The sequence below is a fragment of the Musa acuminata genome, chromosome BXJ1-7, assembly GCF_036884655.1.
Source record: "Musa acuminata AAA Group cultivar baxijiao chromosome BXJ1-7, Cavendish_Baxijiao_AAA, whole genome shotgun sequence".
In the NCBI taxonomy this organism is placed as follows: Eukaryota; Viridiplantae; Streptophyta; class Magnoliopsida; order Zingiberales; family Musaceae; genus Musa; species Musa acuminata.
This window is the reverse complement of record NC_088333.1, coordinates 36,852,501-36,876,148: the sequence shown is the minus strand read 5'-3', so window position 1 is coordinate 36,876,148 and position 23,648 is coordinate 36,852,501. Positions and strand designations below refer to the sequence as shown.

Genomic DNA, 23,648 nt, shown 5'->3' with positions numbered 1-23,648 from the left:
AATATCAAGGTGTTTTACCTTCCTTTGACTTGTCGTCACTTCAATTATTCCTGTCCTTTCCACTTGGATTTGCTTATTATCTTCAAGTCTAACTTTCAACTTGTGAGTTTTATCAATAGCTCTAAACATTGATCTTATGTCTAACATATGATTAAAATATTTACTATCCACCTATCAAATATCATTTGAGATATTATTAACTTGTGAATTTATCATAAACAACTTATTATTTTCTTCATTTTCCTCCATATAACTTATTTAGTTTTCTCTTTTCCAACAATCATCTTTTTGTGACTAAACTTTTTATAATAATGACATTAAATTCTACTATTATAGTTTTTTTATCATAATTTGATTGTTTTTATTTATCATGCCTATCGAAGTGTTCTCTTCCTCTTCCTCTTCTATTTCCTATACCAAGAAATCCTTCTCTATTATATATCCTCTTTCTATTAATTTTTTGTCTATTCTTTTGAAGCAGAAGACTTCCCCTGAAATACTTTTTCTTTATTTTTTTTCAAGTGACTTGTTTAACTTTGCTTCATATTCTTGCAAGAAACTCATTAGTTCATCAAATGAAATGATAAATAATTCTTTTAACTCCTCAATTGTAATAATAACATGATCAAATTTCGGAGTTAAGCTCCTTAAAGCTTTTGCAATAATTATATGATCATGAAGATGTTTAATATAAAATTTCAATCACTCAAGAAAGAAAATATAATATCAATTCATTGCTTTTCATAAATACAATTTTAAACTAATAATGAAGGGATTAAAGATTTACCCAACCTAGTTTCTTCATCTAGATCTGCATATCCATTATCTATTCCCAAAGATCTTGAGACTTGAATAGAGTCTTCATCTTAATATACCAAAATTTATAGTATTTGTTCGAAAAGATGAAAATAAGAGGTTGAGACTACAAATGTTGAGGATGAAGGAGCAAGAAAATAATAAAAAAAGAATACTATGATGCAATTAAAAAAGAATGCATTCAATTAAGAAAACCAAAGTAGCATTAACAAGAGGTAAGACTAAGAATACTTACAAAACATTCCCAAGAGGTGTACCTTTGCTTCATGAACCATGATGCTATTTATGAGACCTAATGATAACTATGTCACCTATGATTAAATTAGGTGTATGAATTACCCCCCCATGATAATAACTCCTTAGATAATGGGGCACTTAGGTAGAAGTACCTAGAACATAACTAGAACCACCTAAAACATAACAACTACTTATATAATTACCTATGAATCAATTCTCAACACTAAGACTCAATTCTCCCATATAAGAGTTGAGGATTTAAAGTAATATTGGTATAAGAATTAGAGTTGAACAAAAATACAAACAAAACATCATTGGCAAACATAAAGTGTGAGGCAACAATATCTTTGATTTTGAAGAAGGCAAGTTTGCTCTAGAAATAAAAGAACCAATCAAAGTAGAGAACACTTGTTGTGTGTGTTAGCATAAAATCTGTAATCATGCTATCTATAATGCGAAAAAAATTTTATACCAAGATTGAAATCAAATAAAATTAGATCTAACAATATTACGATGCTTACCTTTTATTATTGTTCAGAAGAATAAATCTTATCTGATCTACAAGCGCCCCATCATCGGATTTAAGATATCAATCTGCAAGGAGAACTAGGAGCATCTATAAGGAGAACTAGGAGAACTAAATCATTCTCCTCACTTCTTATCTTTTTACAAGACCACCTAGATTGATGGATTAGGAAGATTAAGAGAAAAATTTTAATCTCTCAAAATGCATTGAGATGTCTCTTATTTAACCCCTTAGAGGTCATGTTTATTTATAGGCGAGAGTAGAAGGTCTAGGATAAGTTATTATTAGAGTTCCTCCTATCAAGATTATCTCACAAAGAATTCTACTTTAACATGAACTTCTTTTCTATTGGCCAATAATCATAATCAAAATCTAATTATATATATAAAATATCTTACCTAATTAAATAGGACCACATAATCTAATAGTGTAATGATGAAGAGATAGAAAGAAAGAGGTTCTCTTTGTCTCACACACCTCCTACCTTTAAACCGAGAGAGAACTTACCATTAACGAAGCAAGAGAAAGAATGATATAGGATACAAGCATAGATTCAATCGAAGAATTTAGATAGAAAATTTATTTTCCAAAAGATAAGAATGATGCTTCCGAGGAGATTGAGTCAAAATCTTTTTTCCAAATTAAATTTTAGGAGAACGGGAGGAGTCTTTCCTTATGGACTAGAACTTGGATATTATTTTGCAAATGGTCTATGATCTATGATCATGGTGGCATTGATATTTTTGGGAATGAAGGTTTTCTCCCAACTGGGTGAAATGTAACAATTATTGTGAAAGCTAGAAAATACCTATTGAATCAAGAATTTTAATTCATTCTAGAACCCAACTGGGTGAAATGTAACAATTATTGTGAAAGCTAGAAAATACCTATTGAATCAAGAATTTTAATTCATTCTAGAACCCATGGTATATTTTTTGTTTGGTCACTCTTGCCGAGGCCAATTGGTTGAGAGCAATAATAATCTCATCCAATAATATAGGAAAAAGATGAGATATAATTAGTTTTGCATCCATCCTCGTAATAGAAACTATAAATCATGTATATATTCGTTTATTAAGTTTTATTAGAAACTCTAAATAGTGTCAAACTCATCATATCAGAAAAAGTCTACTCGCTCTCAAACTATAAATAATATTATATAAACTTTAGTTTAACTTTCAACATTTTTTTCCAGGCGTGTGTTAATCGAACTCTCTTTTAATTTAAAGGGTTCAATTTCTTTCAAAATCTATCTACATATTCTTGTAGGAGTGATCCACTCATATGCGTTGGTTCATTTTTGGGATGCTTCATCTTTATTCATTCATCAAACCTCCAATTTGATCAGTTCAATGAAATAATTCTCGTTTTATTCACATCAATCACCAAGTAAGTTTCTCTTCGAGCCTCGTGACTTCTTTAGATGGCTTCCCTCTCACAAAGATGCTGCCGCTACACCAACTGCCACGTTCAATGTCTGGATTTTGCCACCTGACATAGTTATTTGTAATATTTAATTACAATCACATTGCGCCGTGTGCGGGGATATATAAATAATTAATTAAAAAGAAACATGACATAACATAACAAAAAAAAAAAACACAAAAGGGTTCAAGAAGGTGTTTCGGAACAATTTTGAGCATAAGACTGAGTGAGGAATTCCAAATCCTATCAAAGTAGATATTGAGATCAATAGTTTCACTTTGATTTGTTGTTAAGATTAAGATATAACCAAGAAATCTATAGATTTTCTTGTTCGGAGTAATCAAGTTTCAGAAATAGAATTCTCAAATATTTTTGGTATGTCAACAGCGTATATGCTCAGAGTCCCACATGTGGATATGTGTGTTTGGTTGTACGGCGGCACAGTGGAAACAAAAACAAATCTGTCTTGAATTTTATGTTTTTTTCCTTATTCTACTTTTGATGTTCTCTAAATTTCACACATTAATGTAAGGTGACTTGTCGCCATTTTGAAATTATTATGCATTTATTCCTTTAGTGACAGATTACTAAAGCATTTGTACTGCACTCTAAGGAAGGTTGTGAAATATCAAATTAACTAAGTAGGGGAATGACGTGTAAGAGAGTAAGCCAAGAGATTTAATCATACATAAAAACAAATTATTTTGAACCATTAAACATGATGTACAAAGATTTTATGTAGATTTCACTAGAGATAGTTTCCCAAAGATATCGCGACATGGACATATGTGGTCAATGAGTCTCATGTAGTGATGATAGCCATGCACAAGGGAAAGGAACATCGATGAGGGATTGGTTGTGAATGATGATTGGCGAGCAATGGCTATATTGCATCGTCGAAAAGTGTTGGTCGTTGGTAAGAGCGAATGACCATGCACATGGGCGTCGCGAAGGGAATCTAGAGTCACGTTGTGTAGGTGATGGATGGTCACACACCGCAATAGCTAAAGGCGACAGATATGCCATGCATTATGGTGGCCACATGCCTTGAGCGAGTATGGTTTCATCCATTAAAATTACAGTTTTACCTTTATAAATTCTTTTAATTTCAGCCCTAACGGTTTTATCATTTAAAAATCAGATATTTTCACTACATATTCTGAAAAATTATAGTTTTGTCTTTCGAATCAAATATTTTTGACTTATGTCCTAAATTATAAAATTGACTAATTTGACATTCTTTAATCTAATTTGATTTTGACCATATTTTAACTACTTTGACTAAAATTGGATTTGATCAATCTCATTTTGATCAAATTTAGAAAAAATCAAATTTTGATTAATTTTTAACTTTAGTTCATTTTAATTTTGATTGACCTAATTGGGCTAATATTTAATTTAAATTTAAGAATTGTCCTCAAAATAGAATTGACTAGTCTAATTTAGGGTGGTGCCATACGGAATTAAAAACCATAAATTATAATTTTTTATGTTTTTATTATATAATATATTCATAAAATTTTTACTTGTTAAAAAACATAACAAGTGCTAATATAAAATTTTATTTACTATCCGTCCCACTTAATTTAAACCTCATATATAAAGATTATGATTTCAATTCTGTTTGACTCCAAAAGAAATGATGTATAATGATATCAGTCTAATATTTGTACTATAAAGAACAACAATTATATGTCATTAATTTTTTCTATGATTGCATTAGCTGGATTATCTAGATCTATACAATAATGGAGTGATTCAATGTACTTTTGTCCTTGGATTCGTTGGATAATGGATTGAGATTGTCAAGGTTATCATATCCTTGAAAGACAACGAGGAATAATTACAAACCTGTCTCTATTCATCACTAGATTGGATCAAATGAAGTTTATCTAACCTTAACCTGTTTATTAAAAAGCTCCCACAAGTAAGATAGTAGTCAATTGGATCTTGATACCTTTATCTGGAATGAGAATGTATGTCCGATCACATCAATCTAATATCTGAAGAAGAAAATAAAAAATATTAAAAACTTCCCATCATCCACATTGCCTGCATGATTCATTTAATCTATGTCCACGTCAGTTGGATCAGATCTACATAGCTGAATGTGATTCATGGTAGAAAAATAAACCATAATAACGTTACAAATATAATTTATCGCATCAATTTAGAAATATAACTAAAGCATGAGCCAATTGTATCATGTGTATTATATAGGGATAAATTAAAAAATAATATAATAATTTCATAAGGCTATAAAATATTGTTCTTGAATGTCGAGCTAAACAAAATTGGAGTTAGAAAATATTTTTTGTTACTTTAATACCATTTTAGAAAACATAACAAGTACTAATATAATATTTTATTTACTACACATCTCATTTAATTTAAATCTCATATATAAAGACTATGATTTTTATTTTTCTACTCCAAATAAAAATGATGTACAATGACATCAATCTAATATTCTAATATTCTGTACTACAAAGCAAAACAATTATATTACTTCCCCATCATTAATTTTTTCTATGATTGTATCAGCTGCATCACTTAGATCTAAATGTTAATTGAAAGTGATTCATTGTACTATTGTCCTTTCGATTGGTTGGAGACGTGTTGAGATTGTCGAGAAGGATAGTAGCCAATCACATCAATCTAGTCTCCTTTCTCTAGTGATCACATCAGCCTAATTTTTATAAAAAAAATAAAAAATATTATAAACCATCCCATCATCCGCATTGCTTGCATAATTCAATTAATTTATATCCACATCAGCTGGATCAGCTCCACATAGCTGAGTGTGACTCATTGGACGTGTTGTCCAATCTTGTCGTAGAAAAACGAATCATAATAACATTATAAATATAATTTATGATAGCAATTTAGAAATGAAACTAAAACATAGGCCACTTGTATCATGTGTATTATATAGGGATAAATTTAAAAATAATATAATAAATTTATAGGACTATAAAATATTTTGCTAGAAAGTCGAGCTAAATAAAATTGGAGTTAGATAATATTTTTTGCTTATATATGATCAGAATATTGAAAGAAATATATTCGACTTTATTATTGAGAAGTTGTACGTCTCTTTTTGACAAGTCTCTCTCCTTCCCTTTCTCATTCCAAACTCTCTCGAAAAGTGATTAATTGTGCATGGGGCAGTAAGATTAGTAGTTTAGGTTCCAAGATACAAAAAGCTTTCTTTGTAAAAATTGTAAAATATAATTTGTATATTTTCACACCCGAAATACAAAAGACTCTTCTTATAATTGTAACCGTTATTATTAAATATTTAATTTAATAATAATATAATGGTTTTCATTATGATTCATAATTCATTATGATTTTTTTCATTTATTATGATTTAAATGATTTCAGTTTTTTATTCTTTATGCATGAAATCGTTATTATTAAATTAAATATTTAATATCATTAAAGTTATTAATTATGGTCCAAACGTTATAAATTTGAATTAATTCTTGAACGTTATGATTTGGTGATAATAAATATTCTTGATGGGAGAACATCTATATATATGAGAATTTTGGTCCCTGGGCTCAATCATCTCTTTGAAGCGAAAGGCTTTCCTGCACCGCGAGAGTTCTGAGTCGAGAAGTACCAAAGTTCAAGAAGAAACCTCTGCAAAAATTCTTAACGACAATAGCTAGAGATACGCTATTTTGTTTCCGCAGCAGTTTTTATTGTGTTTCTATTATAATGATTTAGAAACACAAGTTGGTTTTAGTGATTTCTCACATTTGGTATCAGAGCCTTTTGACCTCTGCCTTGATATGAAAGAGTTTTTATTTTTTATGCCATGAAAATGATTTGATTTTGGTTTCTTCTTGGAAACTTCTTGATATATTTTTTTGAAAATCATGAGGAAATATCATTTTCAACATTTTAGTTGGTAAAATGCTCATATTATGTATGCATATTTAGTTATATTAAATTATGCTTATGAGCAAATTTTTATATTTAAAATGTCTAATGATCCATATAATCTTAATTAATTAAGAATTAGCCACAACATCCTTAATTAATTAAAATTATATATAAAGTTAAAATAAGGATCACATAAGTAATTAGACATCATATTGTGACTAATTATATTTCATATAATAATTGTTATCCCACAGGATCTTTTATTATATTTAATATAATTAATCATGATAAAATATCAGATTATTTTCATAATTTACCCACGGGGATTATGAATTGGAATATAATTTGATAGTTTTATCATAAAGACCATATGAATCTATTTGAATTAAGAATTTAGCCCACAGGCAATTTTTATATCATGAGATTCATATTTTTTGCATGTTTCACATTGGTGAAACATGTAATTTAGTCTATTAAGCTTTAAATTTTGACATAAACATGTTTGATTTTATGCAGTTTCTTAAACTGTTAATTTCTCTAATATTCAATGTGATATTCCTGAACTTAATGGTGATAACTATAAGATATGAAAGGAGAGGGTTCTCCTCCATTTAGGGTGGATGAATATCGATTATGCTATCAAGAAAGACGAACCACCTATAGTCATTAATACTAGCACTCTAATTGAGATCACGTTATATGAGCAATGGGAGCGATCCAATCGACTCAGCGTGATGTTTATCAAAACTAAGATGACTACTGGCATACTGTCATGGACTTAGATGGTTTTGCCTAAGTCGTGTGGCACCCTTGCGTGTCCGTCCGCAAAGGTCAGCCTCCCCGAAGCCTCCCATTGTCCCTTAGGACCAACAAAAGAGAGAACGGGTTAGAGAGAACGCCTCAATCGGGATCCACAAGCAAACATCTCCGAAAAACACTTCATAGACAATGCAAATTACAAACAGACTTTACAAGCTCTGAACAGTTGCACAATAAAGGGTAAAATGGTTCATTATAGACCAAAAATCTCTTGCACGTGTCCACATGACACAACCTTTATTTACAAGCCTAAAGAGGCCACCAACCCAACTAAAGTGGGACTATTAAGCCTTCGGCCGCCCCTCTACATGCTGTACAAGGCATGAACATGCCAAAAGTCACGGACATACATAAGTATTACATCAAACATCCTGTTTAGAAGTTTGTCCGTGACATTCTCCCCCACTTATTCCTTCGACGTCCTCGTTGAAGCCTTTGTCGACACTGCAACTCCTCGCCTTTGCTGAGTCTTCAATCTTCTACTCCAGCTACAATGCGCCTCTTGGCTCCTAGCTACTCTCCGCTGCTGTTTTTGAGTAGTCGAACCTTTGATCCGCCATGCTGCTTCAACTCACCAATGACTCTAACTCTGGTGTGGGGTTGGCTGAGTTGTGTTGATCCTTGTTGATTCCTGTGGATCCCCCAGATGAAGAAAAAGACCATCCTTACTGCGCTAGTCTCTCAAATTCCTCATGCTGCTTGAACTGGGTGGATGCTTGAATTTGTGAAGTTTTGGATCCTTCCTCGCAAGCTTTAACGAGCATCGTCTCGCAAACTTCTGAAGTTTTGGATCCTTCCTCCACAAAATTTGCTCATTGACTCTTCTTTCACTTAGTTGTCACATCCAAGTAGGTTCGCATCACTTCCGCTTTCGATTGGCATTTCGTTGGGAAATGAAGCGGACAATCTATTCTCAGTAGCACTGATCACCGTTGGTGAGGATTTGATAATTATTATCTTCCATTATCTTTGAAGGGTCTTTGAATTTGTGCAGAGCTCCTCTGCTGGATAGATAAGAGAATTGGGGTACTCGGTTTCGCCTATTCTCTTAAGAGTTGAGAAGGCAAAGGTTACTTGACTTCGCCCGCCTCCTCGAGGTTGTACTCCATGCATCGAGCTGGTTACTGGCCTTCGCCTGCTCTTTGCTCACACTTCTGAAGCACTTGAAGTGTTTGCACTCCTTGCGTTGAGTTAGCTTCTATGATTCACCTTCTCAATGCCATCGAACTTCTGGAATACGGGAAGATTTCACCCCAACTTAGAGTAATTCTCTCATAGGTTTGGTCGCCTCTGGGATTGTACCGTCTTCTCCATCAACCCTGCCGCCTACTCCACCAAGTAGCAAAGGTACAGCATCACGTACTGCCTGCTTCGTTCCTTGGTTATGCACTCTTGCATGACCCGAAGTCCTTTACTTTCGGCTATCTTGATGAGAAGCTCATTGACACCAGTCTTACGAAGTTCCTCAGCCTCTGCCCTTCAGCCTTGTCTCGGTACTTGGAGATTGCCTCTGCATGCTCTACCTCCTCGGCCCCTTTCACGACCAAGCACTCTCCCTCCATGAGAGCAAAGGATCAATGACTTTCACGGAAGTCCCGCCTTTGCGGTACTATGGCGCTGCCATGCCCATGGCCCTACTATCCGTCGCCTCGCATCTGCATCCCTTTTCTTCATGATCAGTAGATATGTCACCGTGGCACTCCTTCGAGTCCACCTCCATTCTAATTGATGCTTGATTTTGGGTAGCTAAGTCCCTCTGGACTTGTCGTCGCTTCCTCGCCCCTTTCGACCCCCTACTTCAACACCTTTGTGTTCTCCAAGCAGCTCCCTCTGGTCGATGGAAAGACAGACTACAACTCCCATGCATGGCCTCTACTATCCCATTATAAGGTTTGCACCGATTCTGCTCTCCCTAGCTTCATTGGTAGCAACGTTCGCTTACTCGACCATGTCCTCTGACTTGTCGGGCTCCCTTAAGCGAATATGAGCTCTAGAGCAGTCCAACTCTCCAGCTGCTTCGATCATACCTCTGCATAATCAAGTCCCTCCCATGGAACTCACTGGTACTTGCATTCAAACTTTTCCCTTGGTGGAACACAGCCCCCATATGCTGATGACCAAGATTTTCATCCGATGCAAAATTCGATGCACGCACGGAAGACCCGCCTCTGCGGTGCCATGGCCTTCACTCCTTGAATCCATAGCCCTTCTTGCCGTCGTGTTGCTCACCGAAGTGGAGCTTCCAGTAGCTCCCGATCATACCTCCGTATGATCTAGTCCCTCACGGGACTAGATCGTGTGTATCGCATTGCCACGAACTATTCCACCATGATCTACTGCACCATGTCGCCTCCTGGTGACATCTCCATTGCATTCTGATCCTTGTGGAATAAACTCGAATTGTGAACCCTCCATGTGTGGCCTCTACCAATACATCGCAGGGTCTTTTCCACCTTCGATTTTGTTCGCTCCTTTGGCAATCGACCTTCATCCACCCACTCTTGGGTCACACCTAGATGAAGTACCGCTCTAGGATAGTCCGTCGCCTAGTAGCTCCCGAAGTCCACCGACTTCACTGTAATTGGTGCACCATTGTCTGGATCCTGGGCCTCTGCTCCTACCAGCACAATCTTCGCTGCGCACTGCTTCCTTCATGGCAACTTGAATGGCAACACTGTGGCATATTCTTCAAGAGTACCCGCCTCTACGTCCTCTTTGTTAGGATCGAGAGCACTAAGAGGGGGGGGGGTGAATTAGTGCAGCGGAAATCTTACAGCAATTTAAAAGCTAAAGCTGCGTTCGTCTGATAAAAAATGATTTCGATATAAAAGCAGAATCACAGTGCAGTTTGCGTCTAAGCGCAGTTTTGCGTCTAAGCGCAGTTTGCGTCTAAACACAGTTTGCGTCTAAGCGCAGTTTGCGTCTAAGCACAGTTTGCGTCTAAGCGCAGTTTGCGTCTAAACTCAGTTTTACGTCCAAACGCAGTTTTACGTCAAAACGCAGTTTTGCGTCTAAACGCAGTTTTACGTCTAAACGCAGTTTTACGTCTAAACGCAGTTTTGCGTCTAAACGCAGTTTTACGTCTAAACGTAATTTTACGTCTAAATGTAGTTTTGCGTCTAAAAGCAGTTTTGAACCTTGAAAAGCGTTTTACGTAGAAAGCAATTTGCAGTTATAAATGGAATCCGAATGTAAGCGTAAACTGCAGTGTGAAGATCGTACGAAAACACGATTTACGTTTGAATGCAGATTCTGAAAGATCAGAGCTTAGAAACTCGTTCGTAAAGGCGTAGAGGGCAGTAGCAATGTAGGAGGTTTGCAGTAATGATAAAGTGCTCAAGGTAAAAGCAAACCAGAGATTTAGAGTGGTTCGGTCAGTCTTGACCTACTCCACTTTTGGCTTCCTCCTCCGACGAGGTCACCGACGTCAACTAGCTGCCTTCCTTCAATGGGCGAAGGCTAACTGCCCTTTTATAGTTTCTCTCCTTTTGACAGGCTCAGGAGACAACCTTTACAGATCCTTTCTCTCCTCTCTTTACAACTCAAGACTTGAAGAACAGAAGGAGGAGAACTTTATGACTTTACACAAATTTGAGCTCTTAGAATCACTGAAAAGATCAAGAATTCGGTGTGGATCTGTATCTTTTCAGTGCTGAATGGGTGGGGTATTTATAGGCCCCAACCCAGTTCAAATTTGGAGCTCAAAACGATCAAATCGATCAAATCCCAGAATTCTGGGGTCAGGCGGTTGCACCTCTTGACTGGAGAGGTGGCACCGCCTGGCAGAGCTCGAAGACTGAGCTCAGGCGATTGCTCCTCTCTGCCAGAGCTCGAAGACTGAGCTCGATGGTTGCATCACCTGGCAGAGCTCGAAGACTGAGCTCGGTGGTTGCACCGCCTGGCAGAGCTCGAAGTCTGAGCTCGGTGGTTGCATCACCTGGCAGAGCTCGAAACTGAGCTCAGGCTGATGCACCTCTCTGCCAGAGCTCGAAGACTGAGCTCGGTGGTTGCATCACCTGGCAGAGCTCGAGACTGAGCTCAGGCTGATGCACCTTCTCTGCCAGAGCTCGAAGACTGAGCTCGGTGGTTGCACCGCCTGGCAGAGCTCGAAACTTGAGCTCTGGCGGTGCTACCTCTTGACAGAGGAGGTTGCACCGCCCAGTCTAGCTCGAAGACTGAGCTCTGGGCGGTTGCACCTCTTGGCTGGGGCGGTTGCACCTCCCAGCCTCGCAGCCCTGGCGGTTGCACCTCCTGGCTGGGGCGGTTGCACCTCCCAGCCTCGCTGGAAGACATAGCCTGGGCGGTGCTACCTCCAACCCTGGCGGTGGCACCTCTTTCACTATTCCAGCTCACTTGGTTTGGCTCCAAACTTGGTCCAAACCAGTCCGAACTTGGGCCTAATTGGCCCCTACTTGGGTTATAGGATTAACACCTAATCCTAACCCTAATTAACATGCTAACTATGAATTTAAAGACATTTTCTAAGCTATTACAAAGTCTGCAAGTCAAGACTTCTTCTGGCGAGCTTCCGGCAAACTTCCGGCGGTCTTCCGATGAATTCTCGGAAACCATTCTGCGGACTCCCGGCAAGCTCCTAGACTTCACGATTTGATCTTAGCGAGTTTCAACGAGCTTCGTCGGCAAGCTCCGATCTTTCTCGGCGAGCTCCGCGAACTTCCAACGAACCTTCCGGCGAGCTTCCGAAAAAGCCTTCGGCAAGCTCCCAACTCATTCTCGGCTAGTTCCGGTAGCATTCCCGACGAACCTTCGGACTTCCGTCGAACTCTCGAACTCGCAACAAATCCTTCGCGCTTGACTCCGACACTTTGTTTCGCTTTATGTCTTCATCGTTATCATAGTTAATCCTGCACAACAAAACAAAACTTCGATCGAGACAATTAATCCTAAGCAATTAACCAAGTTGTCCAACATGTCATTGGTCCCTCGACGCTTCGTCCGATTCTTCGGCGCATCGTCCTCTTGTGCAGCCTATTGCCCAATCGGCCAGTTGACTCCGCAACTCCGATATCCTTGGCACAATACCCGCTCTTATTGGCCCGATGCTCGAGTCCATGGCCCGAAGCCTTCTGTCGATACGTTGACCGATCCACCGGCCCGACGTCCAATCTTCTGACATGTTCCTTCGGCACAACATGATTTTCCTGCTTTAATTGTCTCATCCTGATCGAAGCATCCTGCGTCACTCAAAACGCAGATTAAATCATAAATATATATCAAGTAGTTTCATCATCAAAATACGAGATTCAACACTCTTGCCCCGTGCTAAGGCCTTCTGAACCCAACTTCGCCTCCGCATATTGAGTCGCCTTAGTTCCTCCATCAAATGCTCCTCCGAGATAAGGTGCATGTGCCCAAAAGCTCCCTTCGTCTTTGGCACTATGCAAGATGAGTTCGCTCCATCAGAATGAAGGACCCATGGAACAACATAATTCTACTCTTGCCTCTGCAAGAGTTCATGTCCTTGACTTCCGTCTAAGGAAAGCACTGTGCCTCCGCTCCATGTTCTAACTTCTATGCTGGCTCCCTTCATGCGGCTTGGGTACTTCACCAAGTTACACCTAAGTTGCTCCGCTCCTCGTTTTTGCATTAAGTCGATTGTGGCCCTCATGCCCACCATTCCACGGGTCAGCCCTCCCTTGAGTCCGATCTCCATATCGACTCAAGTGTGTCTTCATTTGTGTTGCTTTGAGTCGCTCCCCCACTTGATCTCGCAATGCACCCACCAATGCATTCTCTCGATCGAGATCATGTGACAACTCCTCGCCGCTTGCTCAGTCCATTGAGCTTTGTGGAGTTGTTGTTTATCGAGGCACTCCTCTTCAACATGTGAGGTCCGTCTCACATGATTCTCCCTCTGGAGAGCCGGGACTTATCCCTTCTGGATAACTGTCCCATTGGAGTAACATCTCTCTTCATTTTGGAGACCACCATCCCCTTGGACTACTCTGATCTGCAGAACAAACTGTGCATTGTTCTGCCTCTTGCAAACACACTTGCTAGATTGCGACTCCACGTCAATACAGCCCCCGCTGCACCCCTCGAGGCCTAGCAACATGCTGAACTCGTTGCACACTTCAGTCTCTTATGGACGTATCCTTCACATGCCAAAGAGAAAGTTTCGATGCTCCCTGGCGCCGAGTTTCGGTCACCTTGGGATGGCCACGAACATTCCATCGTCCGCATACAAGTCCATGCATGAGTACCAAATTCTTCGAGTTAGCAATTCCCCTCATCTCTGTGAGCTTTGCATAACTCTTTTGGTCGTTGAGCAACTCATTCCACCTTGCATGGTCTCATCCTTTACCAAGCGCCTTGCTTGCCTTCAGCACCATCAAGTATAGTTGTCAACGTTGAGCCGTAGCTCAAACTCAGCCATCCCAACCTTTGTGCGCTCTGCATTCTTCCAAGCTTGTCTGTTCTCGTGGTGCCTCTTGCGCGAAGGGTTGGCTATTCCTCTGAATGCCAATCTCAGATGCCCGCTCCTCCGAGCGACTCCTTTTCCCTACATCTCCATGCCCGTTTTTCCCTCAAACGGTCGCGCGTGTGCTGACTGCCCCCAACGCTGCCCCGCTAGGTCCCCCACGTTTGCATGTTAAGTGTTTCTATGAGTACTTGTCCCGCTTTGATACCATCTGTCACGAACTTAGCTGGTTTTGCCTAAGTCGTGTGGCACCCTTGCGTGTCCGTCCGCAAAGGTCAGCCTCTCCGAAGCCTCCCATTGTCCCTTAGGACCAACAAAAGAGAGAACGGGTTAGAGAGAATGCCACAATTGGGATCCACAAGCAAACATCTCCGAAAAACACTTCATAGACAATGCAAATTACAAACAGACTTTACAAGCTCTGAACAATTGCACAAAAAGGGTAAAATGGTCCATTATAGACCAAAAATCTCTCGCACATGTCCACATGACACAACCTTTATTTACAAGCCTAAAGAGGCCACCAACTCAACTAAAGTGGGACTATTAAGCCTTTGGCTGCCCCTCTACATGCTGTACAAGGCATGAACATGCCAAAAGACACGGACATACATAAGCATTACATCAAACATCCTGTTTAGAAGTTTGTCCGTGATAATACGTGGTTCTTTTGACCAGTATGAAAATGTCCGAGACTTGCTAAAAGCTATTGATGAACAATTCGTCACTTCGGATAAGGCACTCGCAAATACCCTTATTATGAAATTTTCATCCCTTAGACTCACCAACATAAAGGGTGTGCGTGAGCACATAATGCAAATGCGAGATATTACAGCTCAACTTAAGAAACTTGAGGTTAATATATCAGAATCCTTCCTAGTGCACTATATTCTGAACACCCTTCCACCTCAATATAGCCCTTTTAAAATTTCATACAATACACATAAGGACAAATGGTCAATCAATGAATTAATGACCATGTGTGTTCAAGAAGAAGAGAGGCTAGTGATGGAATTGAGTGAGAATGCATTAGTAGTAACCACTCGAGGGAAAAACAAAACTGACAAACATCAAGCCAATCAGAAAGCTCATTAGCAGGAAAAAGGTAAAATACCACCCCAAGCTGATATCAAGAAAGAAGTAAGGTGTTTCTTTTGTAAAAGAAAGGTACACGTGAAGAAGGAATGCACGAAATTCCAACAATGGCTTGAAAAAAAAGGTAAACCAACCTCATATGTATGTTATGAATCTAATATGGTCAATGTTAATATTAACACCTGGTGGATTGACTCTGGATCAACAATCCATATTGCAAACTCTTTGTAGGGTATGCAAAACCTAAGGAAGCCAGTAGGAAGTGAGCAAAGCATCTTATCAGGAAATAAGATGGGCTCACATGTGGAAGCAATTGGAACATGCATTTTAACTTTAAGTAGTGGTTTTGTTTTAAAATTGGAAAGAACCTTTTATGTACCAAGTTTCTCACGAAACTTAATTTATGTTTCCAGACTCGTACCATTTGGGTATTCCTTTAATTTTAAAGACACATCATTTCGTTTATTACATAAATCTGATTGTGTTGGGAATGGTATTTTGTTTGATGGTCTTTACCGTATTTTATTACAAAATGATAATACTCAAAGTTCAATGCATGTTCACACTGGCATTAAGAGGTGTAATATTAATGAGGACTCCTTTATATTATGGCATCGGAGATTAGGACATATCTCCATAGAGATAATTAAAAGATTAGTTAAAGATGGGGTACTTAGTACTCTTGATTTTACTAATTTTAAGACTTGTGTAGACTGTATTAAGGGAAAGCAGACCAATAAGTCCAAAAAGGGTGCTAATAGGAGTTTAGACTTATTAGAGATAATTCATACTGATATATGTTGTCCAGACATGGACATACATGGTCAGAAATACTTCATCTCCTTTATAGATGATTACTCACGATATATGTATATATATTTGCTTCATAACAAAAATGAAGCATTGGATGCCTTCAAAGTCTTTAAGGCTAAAGTTGAGAACCAATGTGGTAAGCAAATTAAAATTGTGAGATCAGATAGGGGTGGAGAATATTATGGTAGATATACTGAAAATGGACAAGCACCTAGTCCTTTTGCTAAGTTTCTTCAAGAACATGGGATTATTGCCCAATACAGTATGCCTGGTTCTCCAGACCAGAATGGTGTTGCAGAAAGAAGAAACCGAATCTTAGCAACTCCAGTCTTCCTAAGTTCTTGTGGACTGAAGCACTAAAGATGGCTGTGTATATATTAAATCGAGTTCCAACCAAGGCTATCCAAAAGACACCATTTGAACTATGGAAAGGTTGGAAACCGAGTTTGCGACATATGCGCATTTGGGGATGTCCGTCTGAAGTCAGGATATATAATCCACAAGAGAAGAAACTGGACCTGAGGACTATTAGTGGGTATTTCATTGGATATGCCGAAAAGTCCAAAGGTTACAGATTCTATTGTCCATCTCACACAACTAGGATTGTGGAATCAAGAAACGCTAAATTTCTTGAGGATGATGTGATTAGTGGGAGCGATCATTTCAAGAACATAGTTTCCGCACATGATCATATAGAATCTCAACCTTCCACATCAAATGATAGATTAGTTATAGTTCATAGCACTCCTCAAGTACAAACTAGTGCTGAACAACTAATCATTGAAATTCCACAAGTTGTTGATAGTATTCTAATAGATCAAGCAGTTCAGGAATTACAACAAGCTCCTGAACAACTAGTTGAACCACAGGTTCCTCAAGGAACCATTGGTACAACATTAAGAAGATCTACTAGAAATAAAAGATCAGCAATTCTTAGTGATTATGTTGTATATCTACAAGAATCTAATTATAATATTGGAGCAAAAAATGATCCTGAAATATTTTCACAAGCCATGAGTTGCAAAGAGTCAAATTTGTGGCATGATACCATGAAAGAAGAGATGAATTCCATGATGAGCAATGGAGTTTGGGATTTTGTAGAGTTGCCTAATGAAGAAAAGGCTATTGGTTGCAAATAGGTCTTTAAAACTAAGAAAGATTCGTTAGGCAACATTGAGAGATACAAGGCAAGACTTGTTGCAAAGAGATTTACTCAAAAAGAGGGAATCGATTATACGAAGACGTTTTCTCCTGTATCTAAGAAAGATTCTCTACGTATAATTTTGGCATTAGTTGCTCATTTTGACCTTGAATTGCAACAAATGGATGTGAAAACGATATTTCTAAATGGAGATCTAGAGGAAGAGGTTTATATGAAACAACCTGAAGGTTTCTCCTCTAGTGTTGGTGAACACTTGGTTTGCAAACTTAGGAAGCCTATATATGGCTTAAAACAAGCCTCCCGCCAATGGTATTTTAAATTTCATGAAGTGATTTCTTCATTCGGATTTGTTGAAAATCCCATGGATCAATGCATATACCAGAAGGTTAGTGGGAGTAAAATATATTTCCTTATTTTATACGTAGATGATATTTTGCTTGCAACCAATGACAAGGGTTTGCTGCATGAGGTGAAACAATTCCTTTCTAAAATTTTTGACATGAAGGATATGGGTGAAGCATCTTATGTCATTGGCATTAAGATCCATAGAGATAGACCTCGAGGCATTTTTGGTCTATCACAAGAAACCTATATTGATAAACTTTTAGAAAGATTTCGGATGAAGGATTGTTCATCAAGTGTTGCTCCCATTGTAAAAGGTGATAGGTTCAATTTGAACTAATGCCCAAAGAACAACTTTGAAAGGGAATCAATGAAAAACATCTCATATGCTTCTGTCATAGGAAGTCTTATGTATGCTCAGGTCTGTACAAGACCTGATATTGCATTTATTGTGGGGATGCTAGGTCGATATCAGAGTAATCCAGGTATGGACCACTAGAGAGCTACAAAGAAAGTGATGAGGTATCTACAAGGAACCAAAGATTACATGCTTATGTATAGACATACAGACAATCTGGATGTGATTGGTTACTCAGATTCAGACTTCACCGGTTGTGTTGATTCTCGTAAATCAACATCAGGATATATTTTTATGATGGCCGATGGAGCTATTTCTTGGAGAAGCGCTAAGCAGACATTGATTGCTACTTCTACCATGGAAGTTGAGTTTGTCTCCTATTTTGAGGCTACTTCACATGGTGTATGGATTAAGGGTTTCATTTCTGGGCTTAGAATCATGAATTCTATTTCTAAGCTCTTAAGAATTTTCTATGACAATTCAGCTGCTGTCTTTATGGCTAAAAATAATAAAAGTGGAAGTCGAAGTAAACATATCGACATTAAGTATCTAGCCATAAGAGAACGTATAAAGGAAAAGAAAGTGGTCATTGAGCATATTAGCACTGAATTGATGATTGCTGATCCTTTGACTAAAGGCATGACACCTTTGAAATTCAAGGATCATGTAGAGAAAATGGGACTTGGTTCCACTTTGTAATGATATTGAAACTCTTATATATTATGTAATTTTCTCATTCATGTGCACATTATTTTGAGAAAATATATTGTTACTGGACCAAGAATAAACATAAGGTTTATTCATTAAGTAATATTGCCAGATTAAGATTAAGAAACTAAATACATCGTGATACATGGATGATAATACTCGCTCTTAGAGGACTTATCGCTATGATTCGTGTATTTATTTCTTAAGAAAGTTGTTCAAGAAAAATTAATTCAAATTATTAAGATAAACGTATGGACCAAGTGGAGAATGTAACCATTATTATTAAATATTTAATTTAATAATAATATAACTGTTCTCATTATGATTCATAATTCATTATGAATTTTTTCATTTATTATGATTTAAATGATTTCAGTTTTTTTATTCTTTATGCATGAAACCGTTATTATTAAATTGAATATTTAATATCATTAAAGTTCTTAATTATGGTCCAAACGTTACAAATTTGAATTAATTCTTGAACGTTATGATTTGGTGATAATTAATGTTCTTGATAGGAGAACATATATATATATGAGAATTTTGGTCCTTGGACTCAATCATCTCTTTGAAGCGAAAGGTTTTCCTACACCATCTAAGGCGAGAGTTCTGAGCCGAGAAGTACCAAAGTTCAAGAAGAAACCTCTGTAGAAATTCTTGGCGACAATGGCTGGAGGTACGCTATTTTGTTTCCGCAGCAGTTTTTATTGTGTTTCTATTATAATGATTTAGAAACACAAGTTGGTTTCAGTGATTTTTCACAATAATAACTAGGAACACATGTTATATATCATTATATCCATGCATCCATGCATATACATAGCCGTATACGCGAATATGCACTGACAAAAATATCAAAATTAAGGTAACATATATTTTGGCCATATAATGATAACATGATCAAATCGGAATAAGATTAACAAGTATCAAAGATATATTATCCTTGGTATAACCAAAATAGTTGGTCTATCCATGAACATGAACTTGGTACATTGATGTTTAATTGGTTATCCTTTCAAGTAATGGCAGGGGAATACAGTCGACTTAAGGCACTCTTGGTTCAGTTCCTTTCATTCGTTTTCAACCAAGTTTTGAAGCTTCTCGCATGCCACAGGCATGCTTGTTCCATACTCTTTCATATAGCTTTCCACCATGGAGGCAACATTCTCCATGGATTGCTCAAGTGGCAAATTTCATGAAACAAGATAAAAAATAGCAAGTCGTTTGACTTGTATTGATTCTTTTTTTTTTATGACTATGTAAACTTAAACATTGGATATTTTTACAAGCATTGCAGGTTCGCCAATCTCACATGTGTAACGAATGAAGAATACTAAACTATCGTCGATGAGAAGCGGAAGATGAGATGTTTAAGAGATGTTACGGGTGAAATGTCTTATTATTCCTCGTAAGTTCGTCATTATGTTTGTACTAGATTTAGAGAGATGAATTTTAGTTAGTTCAATAAATTTTGATCCTACAACCGAATGGGTTGACCCATTGAAAATGGTTTTCAAATGACCCTTCGTAGATTACCAAGGAAACCTGGAGATCAGTGTCTTCCTTAATTTTTCATGTGATGCTAATTACGTCTCATTTTTTCCATTCCTTATTCTATTGATGAAGCAGAGCTGAGGGTTACTCGTTCTCTAAATAATTGGGAACTAATCATACATGGTTAGAACAGGATCAATAGGGAAGTTTCATTGTTTATCTTGCAAATCTTGCTTGCTCTACCGTGGACTCCAAGAATTCATGGTTCTTTTGTATAGTTTCATAATTTTTTTTAAAAATGTTTTTATGGTATTCATGTGAGAGAATGTAAGTTAAAGTTGCTCTCTCTCTCTCTCTCTCTCTCTCTCTCTACGTAAAGAAGCAAGCGAAAGAATGATATAGGATACAGGCATAGATCCAATCGATGAATTTGGATAGAAAATTTATTTTCCAAAGGATAAGAAAGATGCTTCCAAGGAGATTGAGTCAAAATCTTTCCACCCAGTTAAATTTTAGGAGAATGAGAGGAATCTTTCTTTATTGGCTAGAACTTGGAAATCATTACTTGAGAGCAACAATAATCTCATCCAATGAGAATGGTTTACCAAGGCTGATATGATTAGTAGAGAAAATACTTGGATATTAGGACAAGTATGCCATTAGAGAGGAGAGACGTGTTAATAGCAGTCCAAAGGTTGGTGTAACAAGAAGCAAAAGAAGAGAGAATCTGTGTTTGACTTCATTCAAGTCATGGTTAATGATCCGGTGAATGGAGTTCCTCTCCTCCTTGAGGTTGAATGTTTTATGGTGGACAGAATTCCTCATCTCCTTGAGGTTGAATATTTTACGAAAAAATTTGGAGTTGAGTAACGAAGTTGTCTGTTAAGAATTATGCCCTTATTACATAGTAAAGTGACTTTAGACCCTTCATGAGAGAGGAAAAGAGAGGCATCCTCGGCTTCAAGGGTAGTGATCTCTTGGGAGTTAGATTTTATAACGTTTTCCGCCTTGTTGTAATAATGATGTCAGCTATAGTTGCTCCACGATTATTTTGATACATGACAAAAAATTTTAATCTGACAACACATGTTCTGATCAAAATATTATGGTTTGGCGATTAAAAAATAGAGTCATAACATTTTTTTGATGTCGGCGCTAAAATATTTCCATTCTTTGATCATCAAAACTATGTCTTTGATACGTGTAGATATAGTATTGCCAAGTTGGATTGAGTAAATGGTGCCAACAAAGTCCAAATTTTGTCCGTAAGACAAGGTAAAAACACAATTATCAGGACAAAACATACAAATCCAGCTACTTAAGGAAATGAACATGTTACCAGGGGAGACATAATATCCTTGTTGTCTCAGCAGTCCAAATCGGAGAGCAGGGTCGTAAAGACCATGGTCGTCAATATGGGCATCATAGATATGGTTTAACGCTTCACTTATTTCCTTCTCGAAGCGATAATCCAATCCAAGAAGCTGGATTGAATCGACCAAATTCATAGTTTGCAAGATGTCAGTAGGATCCTTGGACATGCTTCTTATCTGCTCCATCAGTTCCGCAACTCTCTCTTTTATCGTTGTATCACACTCCTCCTGCAATAGACGAGAAAAGGGAGATTTTTCATGGTACTGAAACTGCAATACACGTTCATTTACAAAGGCTTAAATATATTTCACAATAAAGGATTCATAGAAGAAGCAAGCATAGTACAATACACGTTCATTTACAAAGACTTACATATATTTCAGAATAAAGGATTCATAGAAGAAGCAAGCATCGTCATACAATCAAAGTGGAACAGGATGTACAAGTAACAAAGAGATATATTCCTTCGTCTTCATAGAGGAGTTGGTGTATCCATCGATGTACTTATAAGTAATTTCTGCCATTCGTGAATAATTAATAATCCTTTCAAGTAAAGCAATGGAGAATGCAGTCGTATTGAGGCACTCTTCGTTTATCTCCTTCCATGCATCGTCAACTAGACCTTGGAGTTTCTTACATGCCACATGCACATCTGTTCCGTACTCTTTCATGTAGCATTGGACTGTGGAGGCAACATGTTCCCTAGTTTGTTCCAACTGCAAATTTCATAAAAGAAGAGGATTAATGATCTACAAACTGAATTCTAAGGGATCGTTTCAGGATTTACATGTTCATATATTAAAACAAATTGATAGACTATTATCAATAATAAGGTGTAGATGAAGGGAATTTGGGAATCTACAGATGTGGAAGCTTACGAACGGGAATTTTTTTGTTTGTACTAGATTTCTTAATGTAAAATCATGTAAGTTCAGAAAAACTTTGATAATGCAATTGAGTGACACAAGAAATGCTTTTGAGGTGATAAATACAAGGAATATTGAAGACAATCTTTGGAGATTACCTATTAAACCTCAATTATGGTCCATCTCATCTAATTGGAGAATGTATGTTATTTTCTTTTTCTTTTTTTTGTGTTATCATATTTCTACTACGATAGAAATTAGTGCAAAATTTACTATGAAAAATGTTTATATGATATAAAACACACGAGATTATATTATGACCATACCTCATGTGAAGCAATGTCATTCATTATACGACCAATTATTGCAGAAGCTTGGACAATCTTTGGGAAACTAGTAATCCACTCAAATGCCTCCTTAGTTGCTATTTCTCCCATTCCAACAAAAAAAGCACATTTGAGCATAGGAGATGTTGAACTTACGAGGGAAACATGTAGATGTTCTTCCAAAGTTGGTACGTAATGTTGATCTCTCCATTTGGATTCCTCAAAATAAGCTTCAGATAAATCTTTCATCTGTACCCAAGTAAAACAAAACCATTCCTTAATGTTTGTAATGCATGAGTAGCATCTACAAGTGGGACAATCTAAGTTCAACACTGTCGCATATCAAACGCTTATTCTTTGCATTGGCCATTAGTGTATTCATTTATTACTTATGTAATGCAAATTAATAAAAGTGAAAATAAGATGAACCTTATAATCTCATCACTCACCGCTTCCTTTAGATAGGTTATGCGATATTTCTCATTGGAAGCCAATAAATCTTCAAATTCTTTAAAGGTGTGCATTAGCTTTAGATAATAATCTTTCATGTACTCTGGTAATTGATGAACAATCTTCACGTCCCACCTGCATATGTATTAGTTTCATCATCTTTAGAAAAATAGAACATAAACATACATGTTGTTATTTTGCTATACACAATAACTAAAACTATTATGCGATATTTTATTTTCTTATGTGATATTATCAGTGGCACTTTTTGTTATCATCTGTTGAGCCATGATAGTAAAAGGTAATCTATCCATGGATATGAGATTTACGAACCTTTGAATTGCCTCAGTTAGTCGTTGACTCTCCTCCAATGTGCTATAAACATCATATATGTCGTCCAAAATTGAAATAAGGGCAATCACTTTGGTTGTTATCTCTCGTGCACGAGAATAGTAGGGTTCAAAGTATATTCCCAGGATCCAGAAGTAGCATTCCACCAAT

General features: G+C 37.3%; 2 protein-coding genes across 2 annotated transcripts in view; both read right to left on the bottom strand.

Annotated features, from left to right (window-relative positions):
• The window catches only part of LOC135679729 (alpha-humulene synthase-like), a 37,532-nt gene extending 15,842 nt beyond the window's left edge, over nt 1-21,690 (bottom strand). The window contains exon 1 of the mRNA XM_065193711.1: nt 21,471-21,690. Coding sequence (XP_065049783.1) covers nt 21,471-21,690 — 220 coding nt within the window. The remainder of the gene's footprint in view (nt 1-21,470) is intronic.
• Nucleotides 21,691-23,023: 1,333 nt separating this feature from the next.
• Nucleotides 23,024-23,648, bottom strand: part of LOC135679728 (alpha-humulene synthase-like) — a 2,950-nt gene continuing 2,325 nt past the window's right edge. Inside the window, exons 4-6 of the mRNA XM_065193710.1 lie at nt 23,481-23,648; nt 23,147-23,282; nt 23,024-23,029 (exon numbers count right to left, since the gene is read on the bottom strand). The exon at nt 23,481-23,648 is cut by the window's right edge and continues 51 nt beyond it. Of these exons, the coding sequence (XP_065049782.1) occupies nt 23,024-23,029; nt 23,147-23,282; nt 23,481-23,648 (310 nt within the window). The remainder of the gene's footprint in view (nt 23,030-23,146; nt 23,283-23,480) is intronic.